Genomic DNA, 25,609 nt, shown 5'->3' on the forward strand with positions numbered 1-25,609 from the left:
GTGATTCACTTTGTTTCAAATGGTTCAGGGCCATCGGATTTGTAGAGCTCAGGGTTAACAGCTGTGGTCTCTTTGGCTTCTCTGTAATGAAGTCCAGTCTCTTGTGTTTTAACCAGTGTGGTAAAGAGGGCCGTTCATAGCTCTCAGCTCAAAGGAAGATAACCGTCATTTTATTATTACACATTTTCTGGCCACTCATTTTGAATAGGTTAGGAAGCACCAGGCTGCACAATGTAGGCTTGGCGGACGGCTTTGGTGGAACTGTGTGTGTGTATATATATATATATATATATATATATATATATATATATATATATATATATATATATATATATATACACAGGTCAGGCATAGCATTAGGACCACTGATGAAGTGAATATCATTGAATAATCTCTTTATCACAGCACCGGTTAGTGGGTGGGATATATTAGGCAGCAAGTGGTGTGATTTGTCAGAGGAAGGAAAAAATGGCCAAGCGTAAGGATTTGAGAGAGTTTGACAAGGGCCAAATTGTGATGGCTACACGACTAAGTCATCTCCAAAACTGAAGCTCATGTGGTGTGTTCCACAGTGGTCAGTATCTATCAAAATTGGTCCAAGGAAGGAACAGTGGTGAACCAGCGACAGGGTCATTTTAGATTGTTTTGGTCTGGTGCTCAAGGCTCATTGATGCATGTGGGGAGCACAACAACGAATTTGAGGTGTTGACTGGGCTCCAAATTTCCAAAATCTCAATCCAATCGAGCATCTGTGGGATGTGCTGAACTAACAAGTACGATCCACGGAGGCCCCACCTCGCAACTTACAGAACTTAAAGATTTATTTATTTATTTTTTTTCATTGCTGACTTTACTGGACGTAGTATGCAACTCAAAAAATATGGAGGCTACTCAAATGTTGGTTTAAAAGTAACTTTTGATTAGTATTTTGGTTTAGTTTTTTAGGTTGTTTTGATCTGGTGTTTTTAGTGGGTTTTGTGGCTGACTTGAAACTCAAACATTTTGAAGTTTTGCATTGAGGCTTCTTAAGTTGTTCTTATTGAACGACTTAGATTTTTTTTGGTCTGGCTTTAGTGAGAGTGACATGGATTGTTTTATGTTTGTTTTGGTTTGGGTGCTTTGTTTATTTATTTTATTTTTATTTCGTCTGATTACTAAAAGTGACATGCGACTCAAGTCTTGACAGTTTTGCTTGGAGGCAACTCAAAGGATCATTCCGATTGAACTGTCTTGATTTTTGTCTTTTTGTTTGTTTTTTTGCGTGTGCGTGTGCCTGTGCGTGTGTGCCTGTGCGCGCGCGTGTGTGAGTGTGTGCGTGCGTGTGAGTGTGCGTGCGTGCATGCTTGCTTGCGCGTATGTGTGTGTGACTGACTTTACTAAAAGTGACATGCAACTCAAATGTTTTGGAGGCTATTCAAAGGGTCACTCCAAATAAAAGTGAGCAACTGTCTAAATCGTTCCTCAGCATCATTAGCAAAGCGCACATATATTTGTCCCTTTGAGAAAGTGATTTTGCCATTTCTGATCATGTGATCATGCACATCCTCAATTAGGCAAATTTTACCCAACAGAAAATATAAATGTATTATAAATTTACATATTTTTTGGGTTTGTTTACCACTAGTGCCACAAAAAGCAGCCATGCGCAAGTTTAAATGAATGTGAAAGAATGACACAAGGCTAAATTTGATGCAAATGTTTTATTTGCCACAATAATCTTATGGATAGATTTTGCTGTGTTATTAAGGGAAAATCAGATACAATATGCAAGTGTGGGGTATTTCAAACGCGTACATACACAAGGCAATTAAGCCATGCACCCTTTACAGTGCTCACTTCAAGTGCTCTGTCCTTCAGAGTGAGTAGGGCTACTGATGAAAGTGATGCTCACTTTTGACGGAATTCGCCCAATATCTTTTAGAGGGGTACTTCATCACGTTTCCACTGTTTAGAACAAGATTAACATGGACGAGATGCGTTTAATCGTTTGGCACGCTGCACTGCATAAGGAGAGCTCATGCCTCTGAACGGGTATATTTTCACGGTCTTTGTGACATTTGTGGTCATTGCTGACTAAGAATTAACCTTTTCTGTTTCTGTAAGAGTAAGGTGCTGGTAGTTCTTTCATTGTTTACTCTCAACGAAGAGGTGAAAAGTGTCTCTGTACCAGGATAGTATAATTGTGTTCTCCTCCATATCCATATCTGCTTGTTTATACATGTCCTGTACATGACCTGTCCAAAATTGATATAATTTCCTCCAATCATATGTCATTAGTTTTGAGGTTCCTGCAACTGGGACATGACCTTACCTTCATACAGAGCTGCAGGTGTTTAGCATTGTACTGCCTCAGAATTAAATGTATTAACAAGTACATGACAGGATCCGGCACCGCATCACCAGGCTCAGTCTGAATGACAGGAAGTGGTCCGCTGCGGGTTTCCCGCTGTCACATGCTGACCCGTCGCATCAGGTGCTTAATTAGAGCTTGTTTTCTTTCTTCCTTCATCGCATCTCACATTTATTCATGCCATTTGAAATTCTCCTAGTGACATCACCAGCAGACTATTGATCTCACCCGCTAATAAACGTGGTTGGTTTCCCTGCCGAGTCTCGCCGTCTCCATGGAAACGGCTCCCTAGTCTCGTTCTGCTGCCCCTGTCAACTCCCAAAACAACCGGTTTGCATTTGCCACCTGGAGTCCGCCTAGATTTGCACATTATTCAAAACCATTTCTGATTATGCAGATCGCATTGTCTTCATTATATCCTCATTGGAATGTGCTTCCTGTCTTTGTAGATTTAGCATGTATAGATGGATATATAATTCAGAAATATCTTGCATACAGTACATGTGATGCACATATAAATTGACAACTTGCACTGAGCTTCGTGACGCACTTTCATTTTGAAATAGTACAACTTGTTTGAAATTGTACAACTCCCGAGCTGTAATAAATGGAACGCGGAAGTATTTGTGCGAGTGGTCCATTGCTATTTTTATCAGATTGTAGAGTTTAGAGTCCATATAAATAGTACATTCATACTCTAAATTGATTCGTATTGACAGAAGTGTGTGCGTGTAAACACGGCCTGTGACTAGCGGCTATTATTACACTTTGCTTTTATAGACAGTTCAACATGGCCATCCATCAAAAGCTTTTGAGAGCCGTGAGTAATAAAATCAAGCAAGGTCCCTCTTTTTGTATATTCTCCCTTTTCCTATTCCTTTCATCCATTTATTTTACATGTTTGATCACTGAATCTATATTTGAACTATTTTACAATAGGCACATGAATTTAATGTAAATAGCCAATTCAGTTCTGCCATTTGATTACTATTAGTATTACTATTAGATTGAAGATTGTTTGTATAAATGAATTTAAATGAGTTTCAAAGCATCAAGATTTATTCTAGATTTTTTGATACTGTATGCTGATAAACAGCACATTGCAAGATCAGAAAATTCTTCTTTTTTTACAAAAGGTTGAAAGAGAATGGATTTTGCTGCATTTTAGTTACACTTTTGAAGCTCATTGACATTTATAGACCCTCAGGTACAGTACAAATGTAATCTGTTTCTGCTTTGACCTTTTCTTTTTTATCATTCATAATTTCTTGGAAAAATAGATTTTCCTCCTGTTGATGTATGATTCAATAAGGAATATCCTGTTTTAGGATAGAATAGAAGTCTTAGGGCAATAAAAACTAGTTTTGCACCTAATTTGCAAGTATGTGTTTTTTTAATGTCTTTACATGTTGTTACAGTAAAATCTAGTGCCCAGAAATGATTAATAAAAGATTATTTACAAATAATGAATAGTTTTAACTTTAGATTTGGTACTGCAAAAACATGAAAGAATAAAAATTGTGTTTTAAATCATTGTTAAAAAATTATTTAAAAAATATATTTATAAAAAATATATATTTTTTAATTTTATATATATATATATATATATATATATATATATATATATATATATATATATATATATATATATATATATATATATATATATAAAATACACCACAACAAATGAAACCAAAAAGATGACCTTTCTCAGAGGCTTTGGTTATGAGTTGGTGAACAATAGTTTAACATAGTGTAGTGAAATAGTGTATGAAGTGCTTAAAATGTCTAATTAAACACATTTGTAAATGTAAAAAAGTGCATTAGGTAATAAAGTATGCTAGTTGAAGTTTAAAGGTCTCGTTCTTCGCGATTCCATCTTTCAAACTTTAGTTAGTGTAAAATGTTGCTGTTAGAGCATAAATAATACCTGTAAAATTATAAAGCTCAAAGTTCAATGCCAAGCGAGATATTTTATTTAACAGAAGTTCCCTTTCAAAGCCTACAGCGAACGGCCGGTTTGGACTACAGCAGGAAGTGCAGGGATGTAATGACATCACTAGAACCGTTTGTTGACTAAAGCTCCGCCCACAAGAACACGCAAAATAGGGGGCGTGGTTTTGTGGCTCTCCCACGTGGAGAAGAGTGTGCATTCAGCGCTTGCATCTCCCTGTTATGGTAAGAGGCGGGACCTTTCCGGGCAAAGTGGGCTAAGCTGCTGTCCAATCACAACACAGGAAGCGCTGGCCCAATCAGAACTCGTTATGTGTTTCTGAAGGAGGGACTTCATAGAACAAGGAAATCATCAGGCCGTTTTTAGGACAGAGGAAACAGCGGTGTACAGATAAGTCAATTGTGTGAAAAATACTGTTTTTTTACACGCGAAACATGAACTCATGTTATATTGCACACTGTAAACATAATCAAAGCTTCGAAAACACGCGAAGAACGGGACCTTTAATGACTTTTGTTAGCATTCTATTCATATTAAATAAATATCTGTTAATCATTATGTAATGTTTAATACGTTTATTAAACATTAACAAGCATATCTAATAGTTATTTGAATATATATTAACATTTTTTTTGATAGCAAGGTATGTAATGGATTACAATCAACCAATCAGCTGTTCAATTTAAGTATAACATGAAGCCTAGTTCACACTGCCCGATTTTGAGTCGCCGACAGGTTTTGTGAAATCGCCGACAAATGCCCGAGATCACAGGCAAATCGGTGCTCGTGCACGCGAGTGACAATCACGCAGTGTGAATGATCAAAGACGCGATCAGAGAGAATCGCAGATGAGTCGCCGACGCAGATGAGATATTTGGCAAGCTGTCTGCAATTGAAACTCCTGCTGTGTGAACTGCATTCTGACTGAAAATTACACCGACAGCCAATGAGAGAGTGAGATACAGGGCAGCGGGACGTTCAGGGAGGAGTTATAGAGCAGAATATCCGTATTTTAATAGATATATTTACAATTCTATCAAACAGAAACAAAGGCCAAACATTTGCACATCCAGCCACAGCAGCAGCGCATCACAAAATTATTTATTTACCTCAAACTGTTTTTGCAGAACACAATCCTGGCTCCCTCTGTCTCTCCAACAATTTCTTCTGCCATAATCTTTTTTCTTTTTCTCCACAAATCAGCGCACATACAATTTGAAGCAAACTTTGTGCAGTTTATCATTTTTAATAACAATTCAAAGTCTCGCGCGAAAACTCCGGTCTGACGCACGTCATCTCGCGTTGTTTACTTGTACTCGCATGCGTAGTTGGGAAAAGTAGTTTGCACACCAGAGAGAGAGAGAGAGTTGTCGGCGATTCTTCCTCTTGTTCAGTCATGCAGTGTGAACTCCTCTGTCGTCAAACCATCGTGCAGTGTGAACACAGCGGTGACTGAATGATACCCCAGATAGTCATGCAGTGTGAATAGAGCAGTGACCCGACAAGAAAAGAACAGTGACCCGACGAAAAATCATGCAGTCTGAACTAGGCTTTAGATAGGTAATACCAGTTTAGGTCAAACAATGACCAAGCAATGCTTCATTTTATTCATTCTGTGGTGTAAAAAGATGCATTAGCAATTAAAGAAAAAAACACTTCAGCAAAATATGGTCAGGTCAAAGTGTCTGAATCATTTTGGTCCCAAATTCATAAATTTTAGTCCACTGTAAATTTTTGGGTAGTCAGTTTACTTTATTTTGCAATCCTCACTTACATAAATGAACTGGTGTCCTAGTAAAAAATTGTCTGGTGTCTGAATAATTTTTGGTTTGACTGTTATACTTTTATTTTGCATGTTGTTATAAAAAATGTTTTTATATATTTATATCTGTATACATTATCAGGGTTTTTTAAATATATAATATATACTATTTTATGGACTGTAAGAAATATGTTTCGTATTGGCAGGTAAAAAAAATCTTGGTCTACCAACATCTGCGTTAAGGAGGAGAACATGTCTGTGGGGTTTATGTGAGTTTCGGTGGCTGAGTTAATGTATGTAATCCCCAAGATGCTGTTCGAGGCTTCAACATGCACATCTTCAGGCGTAGCGGGCATGAATGAACACAGACACTAGCTAAGCATAGCATTGGATGAGCAGCAGAGTAGTTTGATTTGTAATCGGAATGACTCTCCAAACTTTCAGGTGGCAAAACTTTGCAGGCGTTGAAATAGGAGGGCGTTGGTGTGGGCATACAGGCCATGATGAGACGCGTTCTTCAGAGGACTAGCAGACAAAGCTCGGTGGATTTGCTGGAAATGTTTGAAGTTGTGCTGTATGTTTGAAAACCAGCTTTGCTCGGCTTGTTTCGAAGGTCCGACATTTCAGATGATGGAGAGGGATTTGAAAAGTTCTGATCCATCATTGAAAGTTTCATCCTGGATTTGATGACTAAAAGACTCATATTTGCCGCCCACCTGCACACAGGATGAGAAAAGAGGGCATGTGCTCAACAGACTGGCCTTTAGAGAAATAACCTAATGTGTGTGTGTGTGTGTGTGTGTGTGTGTGTGTGTGTGTGTGTGTGTGTGTGTGTGTGTGTGTGTGTGTGTGTGTGTGTGTGTGTGTGTGTGTGTGTGTGTGTGTGTGTGTGTGTGCAGCTGTGACCAATCGACGTCCTCTCTCACTTCAATTTGCAGCCAATCTTCCCATCTCTCACGCTCCCTCATGCATCCGTTTGGTCATTTTTCCCATCTTCCCTTCCTTTATCTGTTTTCTCTCTCTTTCATTAGTATATTGCCAGAGGTGCCTCGCAGCAAAAGAGCTGCTTCATAATAATGACACTAGAAAATCGCCACTTTATCTTTTCTGTGGCTAAATCCAGCCATTCACTCTATCTTTCCGTCTGTCCGGGCTGCCCCTCCACAAGGTGGCCCTGTTTAAAATTGCATCCAGAGTTCTTCAGAAGATGCTTTAGCTTTTAATCCAATATGACAGACATAAAAGTCAGTAACAGAGAGCGATATAGCGCTTGAAAGCCACGCTGCCGGACGTTCTCCTTTCAAATAGTCTCCACGGTGACTGATTTCCAATTTAATTTGCTCCCTAACCTTTAAGAAAAATTTAGTTTTAAGGTCTGTCTTCGAATGTCTTGTCTTCTCTTTTATGTCCAAGTCGGCCATTTTCTGCCAGTGGGGTTTGAACCTGATGTTAGCTTCGTTTAAAAAAAAAAGAAGAAGAAGAAGAAGAAGAAAAAACACCCTCTTTGGATCCATTTAAATGTTATTGCAGGATAAAGGCTCACAGAGTTGCTTCCCAAAGCCTTTCACCACTGTGTGACATTTCAAACCCAGCCGAGAACCCTGAGGCCTTCATGGAACATTTTACCAACTCTCTTTGAACTCAGACAGAGAATATTAATGCTCTTCATTTTATTCAGATCCATTTTAATATGAAAGTATATAATGTCATTCCAGTCATTATATACAGCTGAAGGGGATAGTGTAATGAAATGCTATCATTATTTACTCATCCTCATGTTGTTTTTAACTTCTACTTCTTAACAGGGGTCTGCAATGATACTAGATAGACCATGTTTGATTATTGTTTGATGCAATTTATTTATTTATTTTTAAATTTTATACATTATTAAGCAAAAACAATATGAAATTTATATCTTGAACTAAAAGCTAAAAATAAAGTAAAAAGTAAAAAAACAAACAAATTGTTATTTTTTATTTATTTACCATATTACAATATATTTAGTGAAATTAAAATGCACAAATATATGTACATCAATAATGATTATTTTAATGTCTTTGCAGTGTCAGCATTGGGAAAATCTATATTATTATCCTGCAAAGATGGATTCAAATGGCCAAAAGTTACAGTAAAAACTTTTACATATTACAAAAAAAAATCTATTTCAAATAAATGTTGTTCTTTTAAACTTTCTATTCACCAAAGAATCCTGAAATAATGTATTAGTTTTCACAAAAATATTAAGTAGCATAACTGTTTTCAACAAGATGATGATGATGATGATGATGATGATGATGATGATGATGATGATGTTTCTTGAGCTGCAAATTGGCATGTTAAAATGATTTAAAGGATCATAATATATAGTAATTCTTTACATCACAGGGAAAAATATTTTAAAATGTATACAAATACTAAAAAGGTTATTTTTAACCTTTAAATATATTTTACAATATTACCATAGACTTTAAAAAATATATATATTTAGACGTAGTGTCCGTGACGTCACCCATAGGATTCCGATAAGCCGTTCTGAAGTGTAAAGGAGAGACGAGCTGGCCGTTGCCATCTTGACAACACGTCATCGAGCGTCACGCCCGGATAACAGAAAATGGGCAAAGAGGCGGGATGTGGGCGGAGCTGAGCTGACGTGATGACTAACAGACAGCAGAATGGCTATCCATCTGTCAATCAAAGTGGCCACACCCTTAATTATGCAGAACTTTAAAGTTTTATATAATGTAAACGAATGAGTTATAAAAAAAAATCACCCCCCTCACAGTTATCAAGAAGGGCAAAATTAGCCGTATTTGTACCAGGCTGTAAACATGTTTTTTTCTGCTGTAAAGTTGGGAGTTTTAACATGGGGCTCAATGAGATTCTGCTCCCGTCTGGAGCCTGTCGAAGAACTGCAGTTTAAATTACTTCCGTATTGGCTTCAACAGAAACTGGAGGAGGTTGCCGCTTGAACCAGGGGCGTAGCCATCTTTTCAGAAGTGAGGGGGACAGAATTTTTTTTTTTTTTTTGGACCAATATCATTTATTGCATCTCTTGCTTTTAATTGGGCAAGATATCAAATACACTGCTGAACAATAACCACTAATTAATATCTATAATATTATTCTCCTATTTTTTGTGCCAATTTTATGATTGGTTTATATACTACAAACACTTGTGCATTAAGACTCCATAGATTTTGTGCAATGTAAAAAAAATATAGATATATTCTGATGTAAACCAGCTGTTCTCTATGTGAAGATATAGAAAAGTTTAATTTATTCCTGTGATCAAATCTGAATTTATCATCATTACTTCAGTCTTCAGTGTCACATGATCCTTCACTAATCATTCTCAAATGAGGATTTGATGATCAACAAACATTTATGATTATTATCAGTTGTGCTGCTCATGGTGATGCTTAATTTTTGTGGAAATCATCTAAACATTTGTGGTAAAATTAAAAAAAGAGAGAAATTAATACTTTTGTTGATCAGACATGCAGTAAATTGATCACAAGTGATATTTTTAATATTACAAAAGATAATAATTTATTTAATGAATGCAAATAAATGCTGTCCATTGAACTTTCTATTCATTAAAGAATACTGAAAAATAACATGTAGGCTATCATGGTTTCCACAACATTTTTAAGCAGCACAACTGTTTTCAACACAGATAATAATCATAAATGTTTCTTGATTATAAAATCATCATATGAGAGTGATTAGTGAAGGATCATGTGGCACTGAAGACTGGAGTAATGATGATAAATTCAGCTTTGATCACAGGAATAAATTACTATATTCACATAGGAAAAAAGCTGTTTTAATTTGTAATAATATTTCAAAATATTACTGTTTGAACTATTTTTGATTACATAAATGCAGCCTTGAGCAGAAGATACTAAACCTTAAAAGCTGCATTATTCATATGATAGCCTATACTTTATTGTCAATAAATAGCCTTGAGATGACTTGAAAAACACACATAAAGCATATATTGTCGCAATCGTCTGATTGTCGTCGTCACGTTTCATAACTCATAACGATTGTTTTCCTTCAGCTGCAGCTCCAGCGTGACTGGATATTACCTCTACGAATCCGCTTTTGACATTCTGTGAGAGCGCCCTCATATTTAGACGCGAATAAAATGACAGGTCATGCATAGATAATTTTTTGTCTCTGAATTTAAATCTTGATGTATTCACATTGGTTTCAATGTAAATACACTTGCCCGTGACCTCAAGAAGCGCGCAATCAACCCAGATTAAAGAAATCTGTTTTTAGCGTCCCTGTTAACTTGCCCGCCCCCGCGCAGGGTAACGCCGGTTCGGATCCCGCTCGGAGCGGGTCGACTAGGATCGGTGAGACCCAGTAAAAGTGCGGGGGACGAAAATACATTTTATTAAAAGTGAGGGGGACACGTCCCCCGCGTCCCCCGCGTAATCTACGCCCATGGCTTGAACATTACTGTTTTTATTGTATTTTGATTAGGTAAATGCAGCCTTGGTGAGCATAAGAAACTTCATTCAAAAACATAAAAAAGGTAACTTTTGAACGGCAGTATAAGTACATTAATATGCATGTTATATTTGACCAAGCTTAAAATATAACCCTTACTCCAGTTTCACAGACAAGGCTTAAACTAAACTGCATGTTTGAGCTGTTTTAACTGATAGAAACTTGCACTGATATATCTTAAAATTTGTTATAGCCATTGTTTTGACTTAAGATGAACACCAGTAATGTTTTTTTTTCTAGGGCTTGTTTATTAAATAAAAGCCTTGCCTAATCCTAGCTTAACCTAAGGCCGCGTGTCCACCAAAGCGTTTTATCCAGCTGAAAACGCTAGACACTCTGCTGAAAATGTCTAGCTGTGGGCGCTTGAGAACATTTTGGGAGCATAGCGTTTTTGTTTTTTTCAGTTGAGACTCTTTGCTTATGATATGGAATATCACTAGTAAGTGTTACTAGTATCTAATTTCACAGTTTGTTTCTGTTTCTGATTCTATATAAAAATGCAGATACCATGTCAAGTATTTACTCTGGCTCTTGTTTTAAATTATTTTGTTCCATTATTATTCTTGTGGTTTTCATCTATTGATGTCATACAAGCCGAATGTGGCGGTTGGTCGGTGTGGTATTTGTCCCGCCCCTCCTCCACTGTGATTGGATGGCTGGGTGAAAAGTGACAGTGATGAGTTTTACTGAAAGTTGAACATTCTTCATCTCTCTGCGACCAGTAAAAAAACGCAGAATGCTCAGTGCTTTGAGCGCAAAATACTGGTTCTGCGCCTTGTTGCGCTCATGGCATTCTAAAAACTTGGCGCTTCCATTGAAAACAGTTGGAAACACCAACCAGCTACGTGAAAAAAACGCTTTGGTGGAAAAAAGGTGTTTGTGTTTGTGAAACCGGGCCTTAGATTCCTACAGTATATAACCCTTATCCACCAAGTGGTCCTTGCTGTGGAATTCAAATAGATATATTTTGAAATAATCCATTATTGCAACATAGTGTATAGGTCAAAACTTGTATATTGCTTTTTGTTTTGTTTTTGTCCTTTTCTGGAGCATGTTCACTCTAAATTATCATTGTACTGCATTACAATTCCTGGAACATCTACTTTTGTGTTATGCAAAAAGAGCGTACAGGTTTAAAATGACATGAAGGTGAGTGAATAATAACACTGAACTTTTCCTTTAATGTCCTTTACAGCGTAGGTCTATTAACTTGGTCACAGAGAGTTTATTGTACATAAAAGCAGCAATAACGGATGGGCACTCTCTCTCTCTTTTTGTAAATGTCTGTGGGTGCGTGTCCATTTGTGGAGCTCATGATGGCCCAGGGCCGTGTAGCTGATTGCCTGTTTTGTGGGAGAATGGGCTGTTATAGGCTGGAGGGTCTGCACTTACCTCTGATTACCACTAAGCCTTCGTTTTCCCGAGAGCTCGTAGATGAGGCACTCTGAGTCAAGGTTAGCCTTGAGTCATATACAGTCGCTGGATCTCATCGTCACGTAGCAGAACCATTCGGCTGAGTCCACAAAGTGACTCTTCATTTATCACGAGGAGTGTGAATATGTTACTTAAAGCCCTTTTTACTTTTCCAATGTTGTTTCTCATGCTCAGGCTGAGATCTCCACATCGGTGTTCAGAAGGACACCTGTCCAAATTACAGTACTTCATGTTCTTGAAAATCAGCTTAAACAGTCCTAAGCTCGTGATTACTCTTAACCATGCAATCTTGTGTTTAACTGTGATCATAACGCCTAAAACTGGACTCAAAATGTCCCGCACTTCACCTGTTTCACCTCTTAATTCCTCTGTGGGATCCTGATCATGATGCGCAACTTTTTTCCCCCGTCAGATTTGGTTCATCAAATCGTGCTATAACTTTTCATATATATACTCTTCCAGTTATGACATCTTCCCCATTCTGTCTTTTAGACACAAAGAAGGGAGGATTACATTAATTGTGACCTTTCACATTAAACTGAGCATTTTTATTTGACAGTGACCTAAACGTATGCGCTTCAAAATGCAGATTAAGAGCTTGGTGTTTGAATATTGGAGATTGAATGAACAAAGAGATGATATCTGATCAATAATAGTGTTCAGTAAATATCATATTTTTCCCACAGTTTGCTGTTCAGAGAAATCTTGCGTCTCATTGGACCGCCTCCATATTTTCAGCTCACGCAAGACAGACGATTTTGCCTGCGGGTACAAGATAAGGAGACACCAATTAACTGGAAGCTTATTGGTGATAAAACGGAGCCCTTCTGCAGTATGCTTCATGTAGAAAATGATGTCTGTGTTTCTTCTTCGGAGACCATTTGGAATTAGCGGAAAGAATTGAACAGCCTTAGATTAATTTCATTAGCTGTGTGCTTCTGTGATAGAATAATAGGGTGCCAGAAGGAGAAGGACTCTTCTGTGTTTCAAAGGTCAATTTATTGGAACGTTTGGATGATTAAAGAGGCAAGGAATCTGGAAAATACTCTGTTGCAAACTATTTTCTTGTTCTTCTTGAAATTGGATGGCTACTTAACAAAATATCGTGTAGGATGTGCTTGTATGCAATAATACAGCAATAATACAGATGTCTACACAATAGCATTTCATGTTTTTTTCTTAGTTAAAATTAGAAATCCTCTGGAGCAGCAAAACAACAATAAAAGGACAAAATGTAGACACTTGCGATCTATGCCTAGTGGGCTTCCCTCTAGCTGTTTGCATTTCTGCAATGCAGAACTAAATGTGTGACATTTAGTCAATTCTAGATATCCTCAAGTGAAAGCAACAAATATATAATTCCATATTTTGACATGGCAGTACCAATATTCCTGTTGTGAATTTTAAAACAGAGGAGGCACACTAATTATAGTAGTCTAAGGTATCATCTAAGGGATTTATTTTTATTAGTATTACTGCTTTAAATGTCTTTTTTGGTCACTTTTAGACATGAAATCTAAAATAAATAAAAAACATATATTTAATTTCACACTCTTAGAATATCATTTGAAGAACAAATCCTTCCTAAATGTCTGTGCTAAAAGCATGTTCAGTCTTTTAAAGGGATAGCTCACCCAAAAATGAAGATTAGCCTACCTCATGATTTACTCCCCCTGAAGTCATAAGAGGTGTGTATGGCATTCTTCTTTCCGACGAATACAATCAGAGTTATATTAAAATATGTCCTAACTCTTCCGAGATTTATAATGGCAGTGAATGGATGTTTCTATTTTGAAGTCTATAAAAGTGCCTCCATCCATTATAAAAGGGATCTACACGGCTCCGGGGGGTTAATAAAGACTTTGTGAAGTGAATCGATGGGTTTGTGTATGAGAAATATCCATATTTAAAACTTTACAGGACATTTTACTATAACTCGATCATATTCATCTGAAAGAAGAATGATATGTACACCTAGGATGATTTGAGGGAGAATAAATCATTGGGTAATTTTCATTTTTGGGTGAACTATCCCTTTAATGATGTTGATTGCTGTAGTCTATATGTCCAACTTCAGCATGGGGTCGTTCTTCATTTTTCATTTGTAGCTCGAATGCTATCTTGGTAAATTTGTTGACGTTCTAATATTCAATATCTCTACTCTCGATAATTAAGGTAGTTGCAAGATTATCAGTGGGTGCATTTCAAACTAATATCACGCAATTTACGTCTCTGCGATGATTGGTTGATATACTATGGGAGGCTAGCCTCCTCTGCAATGTATTCTTTCTCAACACTTTAACCGCTGAATGTGAGATACTCAATACTGATTGTTTTTTTGTTTTGTTTTTTACCAAGGGGGCAAAAGTCTCTGGTTATGTATTTACCTCAAACTCGGCTTAGTACAGTTTTGCCGAACAGCAGATTTGGCATGTTCGGGGAAGAGTAGCGGTGGTTCCAACTTCAGTAATACTTTATGGTGTTATATTGAAATTACAACCAAGAAATTCACATTTTGACATATGAAAACATCCTTTTCCCGTTTTCCGCCTCAAAATGTTGTGTAGACTCCACTAACAACCCGCCACTGGGCTACTATGGAAGTCTATTTCTGGCTATAAAAGAAATCTCACAATGTAACTTCATATCTCACAATGTGACTTAATATCTTATAATATGACTTTGCACATGTAGCTCAATATCCCATGATGATTCTCTATGTATCGAAATGTGACTTTATAGCTCACAGTGTGACTTTATATCTTAAAATGTGGCTTTATACCTCACATTATGGTTTAATATGTCATAATATGGCTTTGTATCTTATCTCAGTGTGAATTTATATCTCACAATGTGACACATTTCACAGCGCAGCAAAAGGACTTATTTTTTGTTTAATCTAAATGTTTAATCCCACAATAAGTCTTGTTTACTGTCCACTGTGCATGTGAATCAGGGACATTTCCAAGGTAAATTACTGCAGTTTTCCTTTGTGTGCCATTAAAAGTGAGTTTAAACAAACATTGTGTTTGCTGCTTTGATATGGCGCTTATGTGGAGTAAATTCAATCTAGGCAAATTTAACCATAATGTAATTGTCTCATAATGCCATTAGGGGGTGTCCCGTACACCACTGGATGAGAAAGGAGCACTCAACATCCTGTAGCGATCATTGCTCTTGTGATTGCCTGTTAATATCACTTAGTGTTACAGCACAAATTTGTCTCATGCTTCACTGATACAAACACATAAATTCAAGAATCATATTGTTTCTCCCACTGGTCAAGTTATTTTGTCAGTGCTGTGTGAGTGTTGCCAAGCCAATTTCAATTACACATCCCCTGCTGTTCTTTTAATGTCAGAGATTTCTCACTTTCTCATATTTTCTTTCCTTTGTTCAAATAGTGTGAGTCATATATCCACGCTGCAGTCAGGATAACACCCCCTCCATAGAAATCCAGTGATGCTTAAACTGACACATCTGACACTCTTGAATTGTCGCTCCTGCATTATTATTCTCTAGATTAAGAATAAATTGTAGCACAATAGTCGTACTGACTGTGAAAAATGTCATCCTGCCTATCATAATTACTCCAGCGCTAATCAGCACATCCTCATATGCTCTTTCTGTCTATTTTTTTCTCTCTCACACACTTTGTCTAGGAAAGTACGCCATGCGGGACCTCGTGCACCGGCTCCCGGGCGGGAGCAATGCTGGCGTGAGCAGCGGGGGTACGGCAAACAGCACAGCAGGTAAAACAATGTGCGATGACACCGTTACGGCTATATGCTGCGCCCTACACGAGGTCATCACCAAGAACATGGAGAACGCCAAGGCCTTACGAGACGCCGGTGGCATCGAGAAGCTCATCGGTATTGCTAGGAGTAAAGGAGACAAGTAAGTAGTCTTTTTATTTTTTTATTAAGGCCTGCGTCTTGTCAATAACCACTTGCAATCTGGTCTAACTGGCGTAAGATACCCTGAAGTGTTCGCTAACCACTAGGCCATGGCTCTGTTTTTGTTCGTGTTTCCGTGGACCCTGAGGCCTGTCAGTTATTTTGTTCTCCATAAACTGCGCCTTGCTCTTGGAGACATTTTATTCTCCAGCTACATTGTTCCACTTTTATGCCAGCACCTTTATAAAGAGATGAACAGCATGAGTCAAACCGCAATAAGCTTTTTATGAGCTTCAAGGCCACATCGTCTACAGATGATCAGATATATCATATATACAATCGCAACACGAGTCGCTTACTCAGTGCTTGCTGAACTGTTTTGAAGAAAAGTAAACTTGGACCAGGAGCACACTTTTGCCAATACAGAAAGCTGCTTTTTTTATTTGCTGCATCCTTCAGAATAAGAGGCTGTATGGAGCAGTGATTTTATCATGGTTAAGGGGTGTTATCTGGCATGAAGTGAAGTGCGTGGCTTCCCTTAACTTAGATAAAAACAACTGTAACACAGCCTTGGAACTGGCTTATCACTTTGTGAATTACAGATGGGTCCAAATGAGACAACATTGAAAATCTGGGATTTAAATTGATTGTATTTTAGTCTGAGCCAAAGGCTTGTGGGAAACACTTTGAAACATAAAGCAACAGCTCTTCGGGCGACCCGAGGTCGAGTCCCGGCTTGTGGTCCGTTCCCGATCCTGTCCCCCTCTTTACTCCCCTAATGCTTCCTGTCTGTCCTTGACTGTCCTTTCCATTAAAGGCAAAAGTGTGTGTGCCTGCGTGCATGCTTGTGTTTTGTTACATATCGGGACACAAATGTGTGTAATGACATGAGTATGACATAGGTATTACAAGGAGAGGGTGACTCATGAGGACATTCCCCATGTCCCCATTTTTCAAAAGGCTTATAAATCATACAGAATGAGGTTTTTTTTTTCCTGTGATGGTAGGTTTAGCTGTAGGGGCAGTGTAGGGGGATAGAAAATACGGTTTGTACCGAATAAAAACCATTACGCCTATGTCCTCACAATTGTGTGTGTGTGTGGGGGGGGGGGGTATTATAGATAGATGTATTTATATAGACCTGTTTATTTTAAATGCAGGCAACAGGTGTTTGCTTCAAATGTGAGTCATCCAGTCAGATTTCAAGTCAACATTTACTCCATACATTTTATAAGGGTCCTTCATTAATCTTCCTATATGCTGCTTGCTTTAGTTTCTTAGAAACAGCAAGTGTAGCCAGACTGACACTGAGTGAGTGATGACATTTCCTGCTTGTGTCAGGATGCACTCCGTCAAAGACATTAATCTGACCCTCATCAAGCTGACACTTCATGCGACTGCTTTATATCCCCCATCAGCTATTCATACCCTGTGCCCACCCCGTTCAAGCCAATATGGTGATGACAGCTGCTTCCAGTTTCCTGCTGAGAGGTTATCAAAGGGACAAGCCACTCGGGTGCTTGTTTGTCTGGATATAGCATGAATGCAACCGGTTGATTTAGTACCAAGCAAGTGGCAGCAGCCATTGTGCTCGTTCTGATATGCATCAGGTTTGATGACTTTTGATTTGGAGCGGATTGATTTGGTGCAGATTGTGATATATTTTCAACGCAATGTGCATGGCAGTGCAAAAATAATACTCACTGCTCTTGGCTGGATGAAAAATAAGTAATTTAAACTTGAACATTTTGTAAAAGATTAGGCCAAAAAGAAATGGCCTTCTGGTTTTCATGTGCAGTCTGAATACAGCCCAGACTATACAGTTAGTGGCCAAAAGCGATGTCCGCCCTAAGAAAATTAACATCTTCACATTACACACTTCATATATTACTAAAATGTATTAGATTTATTACCATACAGCAGCTGTGCTTTGAGTAATTTTTTTTATTTGTGACAATGCAAGAAAAACAATGCCAATTTGTATGGACATAATTATTGGCCAGGCTGTCATATAAAGAAATGAGTAACACATGCAAAAACAAGACAGCAACAAACCAACAAAATATTAAAGGAGTACAGCGCTGGGAAGATGAATCTGTATTTAAACTGGGTCATTAATGGAGTAGAAATGTTAAATTATTTTTTAATTTAGTGCTTTCTAGACTGAGAAAAGACAGAAAATGTATTTTTGTCTAATGGGGATGAAAGACAACAATTTCCAGAATGCTTTGCTGCCCTACGAGGCCACTCGCAAAGCCACCTACTAGATTACTGAATCACTGATCACTTTCCCACCGCGACCGCGTTCATTTTCATAAAATCAGTTCAGTTAGAGAACAGACACTACAATTAGCCGCTGAGGGAGTCTTACAGCCCAAAACGCTGCAGGAGTCAGATATATTGACAGTCATGGATGAGCTCATGATGAGAGCTGAGGTAAACGCGTCCGCGGCATAGATTCACAGCGCATGTTCAGTCAGGCACGCTTTCAGTTCATGCCTTTGAAAGCTTAACTTTCATAGAAATTAGTTTGAGAATTTGAAAGACATACTTTGCTCTGCTGGCCGCACAGTTTAAACATGAATGCCTGAGGCTGCAGCTGCGAGCTGAGTGCTGTGAGTGTGATCTCCATCCCCCACGCGCAAGTTTTAAACATGCGGAAATGGCTCCCTCTGTTGGCTGTAGTCTTTAGCCTCTGGCCAACAATTCCTCCGATGGTGCAAATTGACGATATTTGCGTCATGGGAGGAATTTTTCCAGAAATAAAGTGCATAAATCTCTTGTCTCAGGGGGATATGAGGGGGATAAGCACAATCATTTGAATATACTCCAGGGTTTCTACTGATACAAAGCCATATGCTAATCACTGAAGTAACCCTTTAACTGATTGTATTGTAGTCAATGTAGGCTTATTCCTGTGAGCGTTTTTTTTTTTTTTTTTTTTTTTGGTGCATGGTAAAATACAACTTTTGTTTGCCTTTTTTTGCCAAGACTTTTGTCAGATAAATACCTTAACCAAGTTTAGTGTTTTGTTCTTCCCCCTTATATATGAGCGACACTCAGCGACCCAGTTGCCTTTCCCTAACAATTTGTCCCTTGTCAAAGTCGCTCAGATCTTTATTCCTGCCCATTTCTCCTGCATTCAAAACGCTACGATACCTGATCGAATCAATCCAGACTTTAATATGTAGCTCAACCAGTAGAGCATGGCGCTAGCAATGCCAATGTCATGGGTTCGATTCCCAGAGAAAGCAAGAACTAACAATAATGTAAAAAATGTGTAGCTTGAATGCAATGTAAGTCGCTTTGGATAAAACCGTCTGCCAAATGCATAAATGTAAATGTAAATATGTGCCCTTGTTGTGAGATGATCAAATATATTAACTTCAGCTGTGGCTGGTCATAATGTTTTGGTTCATTAGTGTATATATTCAGACATACTACTAATTTGACAAACTGCTTTTCTCTAATAATGTTATTAACTATTCAGTTTCCCTCTCTAAAACATGCAATGATGCAGAATTCACAGGGAAACCAAAAGTCTGAAGGGTTTAATTTAAGACTCAACTGAAGATTTGAGCATGTTAAAATCCATTTTAAAGATGAGAGGAGGGACAAATCAAACGTACAGATCCACCTCTAAGAATGCATTTTGTCATTTATGAGCGGAAATGATGAAGGATGAGTGGCATTCATTTCCTCTATTAAAGCCATGTTCACTCAAGGACGGCAAAGATTTTCTTCTAACTTCATTTCAAGTGGCAATTGGAAATTGTTCTATTGTGTCCTTTTGAGCTGAAATGGATTGACTCAGCTTGGCGAAAGACAAAAGACACAGCTGTTCTATCAAATCGGCTGAAGTCAAACAATTTGTGTCATTTTTGAGAACCAAGAGATTGTTTCTTTTGTTTGTGGTACATTGTTAATCATAACAAAAGCTGCTGTCTGTGTGAGATGTTTGCACAGAGAGCTGAGAAGTCATCTTAAGCAACAATGTGCCTGGATTGGATTTTCATTTTCTTCTTTTATGTTTTGGTTTTAGCATTTTGATCTTTTGAATTTATCCAAAGAATAATTTTTCTATGATGTCATCCTTCAAAACATCAATAGAACACAACAGTTCAAAAGTTGGGGTTGATAAGATTTTAGAAGTCCTAAAAAATACAGTAATATTCTGAAATATTATTGAAATGTAAAAGAACTGTTTTCTGTTTAATATATTTAAATTTTAAATTTATTCATGTGATGGCAAAGCTGATTTTGTCTTCAGTGTCGCATGATCCTAGTTCATTCTAATGTGATGATTTGCTACTCAAAAAAACATTTCGTATTATTATCAATGTTGTAGAATTGGGACTTTTTTCAGATTCTTTGATTAATAAAATTAAATAAAAAAATAAAAAAATATCCTTAAAAATGATACTGAACCCACATTATTGAACAGTGGGGTATTTGATGAGTAGAAAGAGTTTCTAAATCCAAAACCTTTTTAATTATTTTTTAAATACCTTTTAATACATATATTATTACATTTGATTTAATTGATGATTTATTATTGTATATTTTTAGATAATATTTCAACGAATAAATCAGAAGAGGTCAATTAATAATGAAATAACTAATTTAATAAATCTTCCAATAACATTTTCTCAAAATTTTACCAAATGACTTTATTTTCAAAGTATGTCTGTTATCGTCTGGATGCTGACAACAATAATGACAAACTAAATAATGACTGTTGAAACCATTGAAACCATATGTTTATTTATTCATGTTAAATCTTGATTCTACTTGCCTGTTTTCTTTTCTCTCTCCCTCTCTCTCTCTCAGACACTCTCCTAAAGTGGTAAAGGCAGCATCTCAGGTTCTCAGTAGCATGTGGCAGTACAGAGATCTCCGGAGCCTTTATAAGAAGGTAAGAGACCGGCTTCCACTCAAGACAGCTGTGTCCCACTTCATCCATCCCAAACTCAGGAATTCATTTAGCATGCTAACTGATCTCCCACTCCCACACAATTGTGTTTGAACTTTTAGTTTGGAATGAAAAAAAAAAAAACTGGAGAAGCATTTTTTGTACTTCTCCTCCCAGACAAAGATGTGCGAGCCACTGTTTATTCAGCACAACACCTTCCAGCCGACTGCAAACATTAATCCACAGTGACTAGCACAGAATGCTCTATTGAGCAGTAACGGCCAGGCTGACGAGATATTTCCATTCAATAAGTGCTTGTTGCAGTTACTATTGTGTGTATCCATTCAGATGTGTCTCTCACCTTGGCTAGCGCTGACTGCATTTAGAATGTATTGTGCGGTCTGAATAGGATCGCTAATAGATTGACGTGAAAAGACCTTGAATGAATGTTCCCATATTTCTGAGCAACAATTAACAGCAAATTAATTAAACGGTCTTATTTTTTACATACCAAACCATATCTTTTTTTTCATATTATTATTTTTTGCTAACCTTTGGGAATTTATTTATAAAAACTAAAATCTTAAAGGGATAGTGCACCCTGAAATGAAATTAAAGCCATCTTTTACTCACCCTGATGTTGATTTAATGCCCTATGTAGCAGTAATTTTAAATAGTTCAGCACGCGCTCCTTACTATTATGGCAGTGGATAGCGACCATGGTAGAACAATACAAAAATTATTGTAAAGCGCGAGAGGCCCGCCATATGTGCAAAGTGTCCAGGAGGCATAAGATTTTTGGAGAAATAAACTTTAATTCAGTCAAAACACTGAGCTCAGCCGTTACTCTGTGCGCGTTCCTGTAATGACTATTACAAACCGTTGCGCGGCGCTCAAGCACTGTTGTCATGACACCCAAGATAAACACACAGGCAACATTTTGAGAAATCAGGCTCAAAAGAAAAAAAAAGGGGGGGGGGGGGGGTTGGAATAATTCGAATATACTCCAGGGTTTCTACTGATACAAAGCAATATGCTAATCGCTGAAGTAACCCTTTAACATGTAGGTAGATTTCTTGGGTTGTGTAGAGGGTATCCATGTGAGTGACATTATTTAACATTATAAAGCTTTGAGATTGGCTGTACAAATAGATTTTACAAGAAATCGGAGGTATATTTTTACAGACTGCCGAAAGTTGCAAAAAAGGAGAAGCAAATTCACAGAAATAACTGGACTCCAGTCAGCGAAACGTGGATTTGAAGTAATCATTTTGTGTCAATATGTTGAATTTTGGGGGTAAAATCATACCCCATATTATATTGGTATATATTGTATGGACAACTTTAACATTGATGTAAGTGATAACATGGATTTAGACCTACCTATATTGTATTTATATAAAGTGTTCACAGGCAAATTTACTTCATGTGACGTTATTTCCCCGGCGTCAAAATCAGGCACAAATAAATGTCAGAAAACATGATTCCTAGATGCATGTCAATATCCATGGATCACTGGATCTTTGGTAAGTTGGCACACTTACATTAATTATAACCTTTATTTTAAGCGTGCGTGCCGTTGAGTTCTGTTGACAACTATGCGTAGCTCAACATACGTCATTTACTCCGTTGCTCTGATTAGTTGTAGATTTATTCAGTTCAGTGCAAAGGCATTTTCTTTCCTGGTTTGCTTAAAACACGCCTCTTAATCTCAGCCCAATGGAGCAGTATCAGACTCGTATTCTGACTGAATCTGAGTACGACGACTAAGTAGGCTAAGTAGAAAGAGCATGAGAGCGCAAATTTTTGGTTGTGACAGACCACCGTCCCCCAACAAGCACTAGAAGCCTAAAAGAACACACACCTTTCCCCTTCACTGAGCAATCTCCATTCTGACAGATACGATGCTGGGTGGTGAGGAACATCCCAGACTGAGCTATGTAGTGTGTCGTTTTGCCTACTCGGCTCTGAAGAATATGGTGCTGAAGAATTACAGCCCACGGAGACAGCGACGGATGCCACGCTGACCTTTAGAGATGAGAAAAGGCCACGAGCCGACTGCCTGCACCACCGAGATGAGTTTAGAAGTGCGTCTGCAGGAATGGAGGGGTCCCTTCCTACAGACTGCGTCGAAGAGGGAGCGAAGCGCTGGGCTAATTCACAATGGCTTGTTGAAAATCTCTGTAATGATATGTAATTATGGATGTTTGCGAGTTTACCCCGCTGAGCTCGCCGCCATCGAAACCAATGTCAAATTACGTGCTCTTATTTTTTTGCGCACGTACTATTAATTACCCTCTCTGTCTTTTAAAAAAAATATTTAGAGGGTTTGACGAAAAGGTAGCAGGGGTATATTATAATAAAAGAGTGTAATTAGAACGCTGATTCCTATTATGCTAGCTGACTAAATATCCATAAATAATAATACAAAGGACCACAGCACTCGCAGGTTCAGCAGCATTGTGTTCGCATGCCGCCTTGAGGCAGGTTATCGAGCAGCTGCTTTAGCTGACGCAGATAAAGTGATGAGGTCAAGGGCGTGGAGGACAGCCAGAGCTATAGATGCATCATCAGTCGTTAAATCTACAGTATTGCTTATTATATAAAGTTCTCGCATTGATTTTGGAGGGATAGAGGTCTCTCACACTCTTTTTAGCCCCCTCCAGGCTGGGTTTGGAAAGATTTTTAAAACCTCCCACAACCTAACCTGTTCCCTCCAACCCAGCTGAGCCCTGGAAATGTCACCGGGGATGATATTAAGCAAAGGGCAGCAAGAAAGAGATTGCTATTATTAACATTTGCAGAGCCCTGTCTCTCATCTCATGAGTGCATAATGACAGTTGTTCCATGTGGATGTGTCTTTCTCTCCCTCCGTTGAAATGAAAGGTGTCAATTTGGATGAGCCGGGCCACCTGAGGCGCGATTCTTCGTGTTTTGAGGTGGTGTGACGGATGAAGCTGAGAGAGAAGAGGGAACACAAAAGGGGAGGAAAGAGGGAACAAGAGGTTTGGGAAGCCAGACACTTCCTAAGGCTGTGAACAATGGCCTTGTGCCCAGGAAGCTTCTAGCCAGTATGGGAGGAAATTGTATTATGTAGTGTTAACAGTCTTAAATAATCTCCGCATTTAATAATAAATTGAGTTCTGTCTGTCCAGTATTTTTTATTTTCCTTTGGTTTCTTCTTTATGAATTCATTAATTTAATTTTATACATTGTTTTATTTCATTTATTTTTTTTTTTTTGTAGAAATTTAGTTTTATTTTTGGAAAAGTACTATATATGCAATTTTTTTACTTTCTTAGCTCTAAAATGATTGGTAACACCTTAGTTTAGGGTCCGATTCTCACTATTAACTAGTTGCTTATTAGTATGCATATTACTATGATATTGGCTGTTTATCAATGCTTATAACTCACATTTTAATGCCATATTTGAAATCCCTTAATCCTACTCAATACATAAACTTAACAACTACCTTACTAAACATTAACAAACCGTAATTAGGAGTTTATTGAGGCAAATGTTGTAGTTAATAGTTAGTTAATAGTGAGAAGTGGAACTCTAAAGTGTGACCACATTATTTTCTAATTTTGTTTCAATTTTATGTAAAAACATATACATTCTATTGGCTTTGTGACTGTTTGAATATAACTTTTGGAGTTTGTTGATTGCATTTATGCCCTGGTACAGATTAGATGTACAGAAAATGGATTTTCAGCAACTTTTAAATATTGTATTCCCAATTTTTTGGCCAATAATGCATAAATATTTATAATTTGCATAATTAAATACATTTAATTCTTATAAAGTTATAGAAATGGATCCACTTAGAGATCTTGGAAGAAGTGCAGACGGTTTCAGCTCCATCTACTAATAAGGTGTGTGTGTGTGTTTGCGAGAAAGCCCAGAAGCACTTGGCTTGATTTACTCAGTATGACGTAGAGCTGGACTAAGATGAAGTGAAATTCTAGCCTGGGAGAAGAGAGAAGTTGCTTATGCCATTGATCTTGAGCCTGAAGCCTCACTCATGTTGTGCTGAGAGGTGTTACATTCAGCCTGGCAGCCTCCTGAGATGCAATTCCACAGTCATCCTTACCCAACGCTCTCCACGAGGAAGTATCAGGGTAGTCAATTGCTTCAGCGACCCAAGGGAGCTAACGCAGCAAGAGCAACGCTCCTGGCTCTAGCCGCCTCTGGGAGTGTAATAATGAGCGCTTGCCATTGGCTTGCTTCAGTGCACATTTCCACACCCGAAGTTCTTTTTTTTTCTGTCTGACTCTTAAGCAGCATTATTGAGTAATCACAGGAAGGCATATTGCAATAAATGGCTCGTCTTTGTATGGTCTGCTTGGTCTTTTCAGTCTTGTTCTGAGTCAGAATTAGTCCTGTAATGATGCTTCACTCATTCAACTGGAATTAACAGAATTAACTGAGGTTTCGGACCTATAAGACGTGCGTTTATCCAAGTGAATTTACCGCTCAACCTTTTTACACTTCGAAAGCAGTTACCTTAGCATGAAAATCCATCAATCCAATGCACATTATTCTCTCAGCCCGGATAAAGAAGAAAGAAAAAAGATATGAGACGTAATGAATGCAATAAGGTTATTTAATCACATTGAAACTCAGTCTTCCTTGAATGTATTGTTTTTAAGTGGTGGGAACGTCTTCAAAGGAAGTATCCATCCTTTCGGGTATTTTTTATTGCACAGCCACCCCAACCACCTATCATCTTAAAGAATAAAGGTAGAAGTTCTCATTTTTTTCCTCTTGTGGGAAC

General features: G+C 37.9%; 1 protein-coding gene across 1 annotated transcript in view; it reads left to right on the forward strand.

Moving 5' to 3' along the window:
- ctnnd2a (catenin (cadherin-associated protein), delta 2a) overlaps window positions 1–25,609 on the forward strand; it is a 396,135-nt gene that overhangs the window by 345,598 nt on the left and 24,928 nt on the right. Inside the window, exons 21-22 of the mRNA XM_067434320.1 lie at window positions 15,684–15,918; window positions 20,748–20,832. Of these exons, the coding sequence (XP_067290421.1) occupies window positions 15,684–15,918; window positions 20,748–20,832 (320 nt within the window). The remainder of the gene's footprint in view (window positions 1–15,683; window positions 15,919–20,747; window positions 20,833–25,609) is intronic.

This window comes from Pseudorasbora parva, chromosome 24, assembly GCF_024679245.1.
Source record: "Pseudorasbora parva isolate DD20220531a chromosome 24, ASM2467924v1, whole genome shotgun sequence".
Classification (NCBI taxonomy): Eukaryota; Metazoa; Chordata; class Actinopteri; order Cypriniformes; family Gobionidae; genus Pseudorasbora; species Pseudorasbora parva.